Source organism: Asparagus officinalis, chromosome 5, assembly GCF_001876935.1.
Source record: "Asparagus officinalis chromosome 5, Aspof.V1, whole genome shotgun sequence".
Classification (NCBI taxonomy): domain Eukaryota; kingdom Viridiplantae; phylum Streptophyta; class Magnoliopsida; order Asparagales; family Asparagaceae; genus Asparagus; species Asparagus officinalis.
The window spans coordinates 66380065-66387044 of NC_033798.1; the positions used below are offsets into that span (position 1 = coordinate 66380065).

Genomic DNA, 6980 nt, shown 5'->3' on the forward strand with positions numbered 1-6980 from the left:
AATATTATCAATTATAAATTAAAGCCATAAGAAGTTTATCCTTCTGTACAAACAAGGTGGTAGAACATGCAAATAAATTACCTTTCCTAATCCTTATCCTCATTGTTTACCAACTCGATCTTGATTTTCGATTGCTTAAATCATGTAGGTGGATTTTTTTTTCATTTTCTCTGGTTATGTTGTTTTTAGTGGGGGTTTGATAGGGGGAGATGGTGGTATTTTTTCTAGCAGCGCGTGAGGTTTTGTTGATGAGTTAACATTAAATGTCTAATGTCTCATTTTTAGTGTTCATTAGCATTTCCTTCCTGGTGTGCAGGTCTTTCTGCCAGATCGGGTGTTTCTCCTTCGCGGCAATCATGAATCCAAGTACTGCACAGCAGTTTATGGTTTTGAGCAAGAGGTAATGGTTAAATATGGAGATCAAGGACAACAAGTCTATCGAAAGTGTTTAAGATGTTTTGAAGGCCTTCCCTTGGCCTCCATTATAGCAGGCTGTGTATATACTGCTCATGGAGGGCTTTTTCGCAGTGTAGCAGTTACTCCAGCAAAGAGGTCTAAAGGCAAAAAAGGTCGAAAGATTATATCCCAAGTGGGCACAAGCATTTTAAAGCTAGGTTCCTTGGAGGAGTTATCAAAAGCTAGGCGAACGGTTCTTGACCCTCCTTGGGAAGGTTCAAACTTGATACCTGGTGATGTATTATGGTCTGATCCATCATCAAATCCAGGTCTCTCTCCAAACAGGGAGAGAGGTATTGGTTTGTTATTTGGTCCTGACTGCACGGAAGAGTTCCTAAAGAAAAATAATTTGAAGGTATGTTGTAAGGCCATTTCTTATAGATTTCTTTCAGATTGTCCTTTAGCTAGTGTGCATTGATCAACAAAGTGAGATGACTTATGTATTTGGATTTTCCTCGAAATAGCTTACGGAATTTGTTTTTGTAATTTAAAAACATAAAAGTGAAAAATGTAATTATCTGTACTTCCTGGAAATATTTCCTTACAGAGTGTCTTCTTGTTGTGAACTGACAATGACAGTTTCTTGAGGTATCTAATACCTTTTGTAGTGTTGTCTAAGATTCAGTAAGATTTTGGAGTATTCATGTTCTATAATATAGGCACTTTACTAATATTAATCCACATGAGCTGGTTAAAATAAGTATGATATGATATGATTTGTGTATTCTACCATCTTGAAATTGTTTTCTGTCTTTAGTCTTATGGGCATTCCATAACTCATGGTTAACGTTATTGTAGTGATGCTAATGTCATGTTACAATTTAGAATTTAATCTAAATGACACATTTTATTCATTATTGTTGAAACTGTAATGGAAATGTGAGCAATCATCTGGTCTATTTTGCTAAATGCGCAGGTAATACAGATCTAACAACTTTTATCTGAAATTATATGGAAAATAACGTACTAAGCCCCATGGTGGGTTGCTCTTAGCATATTGTATATTGCAAAAATTATGAACATAGATCATCTTGAAACTTTTATTTTCTGAAACTCTGCTGTTTGTATGGTAGCTGATTATCAGATCACATGAAGGGCCTGATGCAAGGGATAAAAGACATGATTTGGGCTGTATGCAAGATGGATATACAATAGACCATCAGGTGGAATCTGGAAAGTTGATTACCCTTTTCAGTGCACCTGATTACCCCCAATTCCAGGTTTATTTTTTTATCATTTTTTAGAAAATACTATTGTTCAGATAATGATATCAGCCTAAAGGAAGTTATATATGGGACAGTAATTCTATTATATGTTTTACGTTTTATTACTGATTGTTCCAATTTGAACTCTGGCTTTACTCTTTTTACTTTTGTGGAAAAGCTATCTTGGTGCCAGGACTTGGGCTGGTTATCTATGTGAAAAAAGTTAATAGTTATCCTGGGCATTGCTTCAGATTAAGCTTATCACTATTAATAAAAATATCAACAAGGAAGGATTTGTAAGGAAAATGACCGACGCAATAATCAATCTAGAATAGTTGGGATACTGCCTGATGGCTAAGGATTAGATTCTTTTGTATCTACCAATACATAAATAAAGATACAAATCTGCAGCGAGAGATGTAACGGAAACTACTTGTCAAATTCAATTTAAGTATAGCGTCTTGCACTTTGAGATATTTATTGCAGAAAACTACTTTAGAATCTTCTTTAAAATATCTTTTGGTTCTCTTTGCAGGCTACAAATGAGCGCTATAACAACCGGGGTGCATATATTGTTCTGCATCCACCTGATTTTTCTACCCCCAAATTCCACAGTTTTGAAGCCATCAAACCTAGGCCTAAGGTACATATCACTTCTCCCCCCATGTACTTTTCTTTATTTCTTCTCTATTGGACAGCGTGGTTAGTTTTCTAGCAGCTAGTTTAATTTAAACTGGAAAGAATTTTATTTTGAAAAGCACATATTTTTTTTCCTGTTTAATTTGCAACTTATATTTTGTGAAGAAACGCATAGGACAGTTGGTCCAGTGGGAATTATGTTGGTAAACTGGAGACAAATCATGAAACGTAAAGTCTGAATAAAACATGCCAGTAATTCAGTTATAGGATTTGTAGCTATTTTTAAATCCATAAAAACATGCATCTTGTTACTCTGTAATTCTATAGAATCTATACACAAGGTTCAAAAGAAGAAGAGCAGTAATAACAATGATTTTCTGCACATACGAATGCATTTCCTTTGCAGAAATATTTATATATTATTGGAAATACATGTTTATCTTTGTCAATAATTATGGAATCTGTGAATGGTTGACAATTTAGTGTAAAAAATGACCAAGGCCTATAGATCCCGAGTTCAATACTAGACAATTGACGCTCACACCCACATAGGGAGAGAGGAAGGACATTGGATTAGGAAATGAGAGAAGCTCCATGAAGCATTTATGTGGTGGATCGTTGTTCTCTTGATTAAGATATAATACTTCTTTTAGCCCTAATGTTAAGGCCTTTCACGCATGCGTGCGCTGACACTGCTTTGTAGTTAGCATAGTAGAAGATGTGTATATGTACATGTGGCTGAGCATATATCTGAAACCAAAGTCCCTTCTAAGTTTTGGACATATAGCTTCATCTGTTTACCATAATCAAATGTAAAGCCCATCGCATCAGTTCCATGTTTTCTATTTATTTTTAACAGACAGATAAAAGCTTTGAGTGTAATCATCACAACTTTGACTTTGATAACAACTTTTATCCTTCTAATTCATTCTTAAGTAAAAATCATATCCAGTCTCTATTCTTTCAGCTATGTAGATTTTAAATCTAAAAAAGTCACCAGTTATGCTGTTCAAGATTGAAAAAAGAATGGAGAAGGCCTCTTTTTGAACATATTTGTTCTTGCCTTTTGCTCTTAACCTTTTCTTCTATTTTAGTTCTATCTCCATCTTTTATGGTTAATAATGGAAGTTTACAGCTAGCACAATGTTGTACAGTAGTCACCATATTTGCAATAAAGTTTTCAACAGTAGCAACTTTCAATTTAAAAGAATGGATTGGGGGTAGCTTAAACTGTTAGGCTTATCTAGCTGTTTCAGAGTTTGCCCAATAACATTTTTCAGTTCTGAAAATTTGATGAACATTTAGGGAGAAACTAATTCTATGAACAGGGTTCAATTTGCAGTAGTTCATAGTGAATGTCTTGACTGCTTGTGAACATTATAGTAAAAAAGGAAAATAAGGTGTTTTTGTGCCTCATTCTTATGATACAGCTTGTTCTTAAATGTTATTTAGCCTTCCTAGATCTACCAACTCTAGGAGCAGAGTCGTCTAGGTCTAGGATCTTTGTGTTAGGCTTAGCAATTTTACAACATCAGTAGCAGCAAAAGCAGCAAAGCTTTTATTCCAATTTTTTTGTGTCAGAGACTTAGCAGTTCTCATAGCATTATCTCATGGCCTATTCATCATACATTATTTCTGTAAAATAGTAGTAGTACTTCATTCTGTTGGGGAGAAGTTTGATTGTTTTCTTAGTTTCTTTCTGCATATGGACTTTTATATTTGAGCTGGTAATACTATAAATAACCATGATTGGTAGCTTTTTACTTTGGGTTCGGTAGAAATATAACCGCCCTTTTTGGTCATCCCACATTATGGATAGAATGAATGAGGTGGCAGCCCTGATGGAAAGCATTAGTGGTGACACTCATCCTTCTAGTCACGTTAGAGTAGTGCTGGGCCTTCCATTCACCAATCCTATCTTGACAGTTCATTTTGCTAAATAAGCCCTCAACATATACTCAGTAACCAGTCTTTCTGTATGTGTATGTATGTACATATTCAAATAATGGGTACGAGGTTGGCGCTTACGTTGCTAAATGAGCTACCAATAGATGAACATATGGTGAAGTGCACCTTGCCAGTCACTTTAGGGTAGCTGGGTCCTGTGATCCTTCATCTCTTTGTAGTTCATTTATTAAAATGAGCCATTATGACTATGAAACCGTATATATTGATAGCTTATTTAGCAATATGAGCTACCACCTCACACCCCTTCTTCTAGGCGGCGTGTGGGTTTGATGGTCATGAGCCAGCGGCTCATTTTTAAAAAAAATGAGCTATCGGGTGATAATTGGTTGTGTTTTGATTAGCAAGGCAGCCAGGACTACATGTCCATCTCTTGGTAATTAGCTAAATGAGTTGCCACCTCAGGCCTATTATTTCCATGTATAATGACTGTATGTATCCATGTATGTTCCCTTTTCAACCAAGATTTGATAACTTGGTTTCAGTTATATTGATTTATATCTATGTATTCATTAATTTATGACAATCTGATGCAGGCAAGCCCCTACTATGACTTTGAGGAAGTGATAGACTCTGACGAAGAGCTGGACTTGATCTCCATGGACAATAGCTCATCCCTTGATGTTGTAACAGATATCCAATAACATTAAATCTTTGTGGTATTAATGTGTATCTATGGCGTCTTTTTGGTGTGATTATATTTTTACTCATAAATTTTTCAGTCTTTTTGTTTAACATATGCTGTCATGCCAGGATAGAGAAGGGTCTCGTAGGTAGAATGTCTGGCGTTCTCTCTTTTGAGCTCTTGCTGACGTGGACCGTCTTTTGGCCTAGTTTGTTGTTGGGCGCTTTGTAACCTTATTAATTAACTGCATGTTTATATCAATGTATAATTTCTGCATGATTACAACCGTTCTTTAAGTTTTCGACATGCAGCAATTTGTTTTGGTTCTTCTATTTGGTTTACAACAAATGTTCAGCAAGCAACATTTGTTGTATGGGTCTACTGGTGAAATTTAGCCTATGTTCAATCTCTTGCTTAAAGCAACTTTACGTTGTTTACAATGCTTTTGCTTAGAGCGCTGTCTTTTTTGTTTTTGTTTTTGGGAGGTGGGGGGTTCTTGGCAAGCTCCTGAAACCTTGGAAACACCCGCTTTAATAATTTGATTAAGTTGGAGCCACATCAACCCCCACCACGTACCGCTATGAGTCCATTATTTCGCTCACAACACAATGGAATCTCCTATATTTAACTTAGTTGTACAAGGGAAGCTTAAGACATATTTGCTGAATAGATCCCTCAATACTATCTTGGGAGAAAGCGAAATCTCTTTGTTCTTTATATGGTTTTTCGATATTGATTACAAATTCCAAGAAATTGGATTAAGGGGATTTTAACTAGTTTTCTCCTTGCATCTCTCTCTCTCCGTCTCTCTCGTCCTTTTGGGGCACTATTTAAAAACAATTCAAATGTAAAATTCCTACTTTTTTAGATGAGAGAGCTCATTTGGGATGTAACTAAACAAGTAAACGTGGAGGGAAAAAAATATGGAAAAGCTAGCTTAACAGGTACTTAAATCAAGAAGTAAAACCCCTAGACACCCTCTTGAGAGAAAATTCTAGTCCAAAGAATATTTTTACCGTTTCAAAATCTTACCAAATTTTCACAAGCTCTAATTAATGAATTTTCCCTTTTCAGCTCTTTATCTCACTTTACTATATCCCCTACGCAGCAGTCATAATTAAGCACACACCACAATACGCAAGCACACACGTATTTGGGATACCATATACATCGCGGTCGGAACTTGTAAATCTGTCTTCGTTTGAATCTCAGAGACTTTTGTCATTTTGGGTTCTTTTGTTTTGTTTTGTCTTTTTTTTTCCTCCCCCTCTTTGTCCTATAAGAAATGTCCTATTGAATTCAACAATTAACATAGGAATTATCATGACATACGCGAATTTAATATATATGCGCGTCGTACACATGAGAGCGTGTGCCGGTGGAGTGTGGAATACCATGGGAAGCCACACTCCCCCTCTCGCGACCATGACACCCGAAGTCCACCCCTCACAAGAGCACAAGCTCACGGTCGAGGATCCCTCGTCATCCAGAAACGCACGCGTTCAACGTGCTCAATGGCTCCGAGCGGCCATACCTCGGCGGCCGCCAATCGGACGGCGTCCTCTTCCGTATCCACCCTCATGCTCGGCGTAGGTTCTGCCAATGGAGCCGACCGTCGCTCCATCCTCATCTCCGGTATAGCGGGCGCCATATCCGGCGCCTTCAAGCATGGCCCTCGGCGAATACGCCTTCCCGTCTTCAACCCAAAGAGACACGAGCAGGAAGAAGGCAGCAGCCGAGGTCAAAGCCAATCCAAAATAGTCGAAGTCGAAGCCGAAGCCGAAGCCAAAGACAAGCAGAGGCAGCCCCGTCCCCTACCGCCTCGCCTATGATGAGCGGCGGTGGCGACGGTGGGCAGGGAGGAGAACTTTTTGCCGAGTCGATCAAGGCTGCGCGCGGCGTCGGGCCTGTCATTTATGTGCGGGGTCCGCCTGTTCCGCTGTTCTCAAGTGCGTTTGTCCGGCCGATATAAGATCAGCCGGTGTTGGAGTGTGTGGGCTGCGACGACGGGTGTATTGTACGTTAGTATCGCGTTCGGAGGAGTTGGGGCTCCGCTTGTGGGTCCCGCCGTGCGAGGCCTATCGGCGGCC

At 38.4% G+C, this 6980-nt stretch overlaps 1 protein-coding gene across 3 annotated transcripts in view; it reads left to right on the top strand.

Moving 5' to 3' along the window:
- Positions 1-5204, top strand: part of LOC109843694 (serine/threonine-protein phosphatase 7) — an 11732-nt gene extending 6528 nt beyond the window's left edge. The window contains exons 2-6 of one of the 3 annotated variants that reach the window (XM_020412647.1): positions 317-811; positions 1530-1676; positions 2197-2304; positions 4802-4924; positions 5019-5204. In XM_020412647.1, coding sequence (XP_020268236.1) covers positions 317-811; positions 1530-1676; positions 2197-2304; positions 4802-4909 — 858 coding nt within the window. In that variant the 3' untranslated portion in view covers positions 4910-4924; positions 5019-5204. Of the gene's footprint in view, positions 1-316; positions 812-1529; positions 1677-2196; positions 2305-4801 lie in introns of those variants that run through there. The other 2 variants (XM_020412646.1, XM_020412648.1) reach the window with 2 other exon arrangements.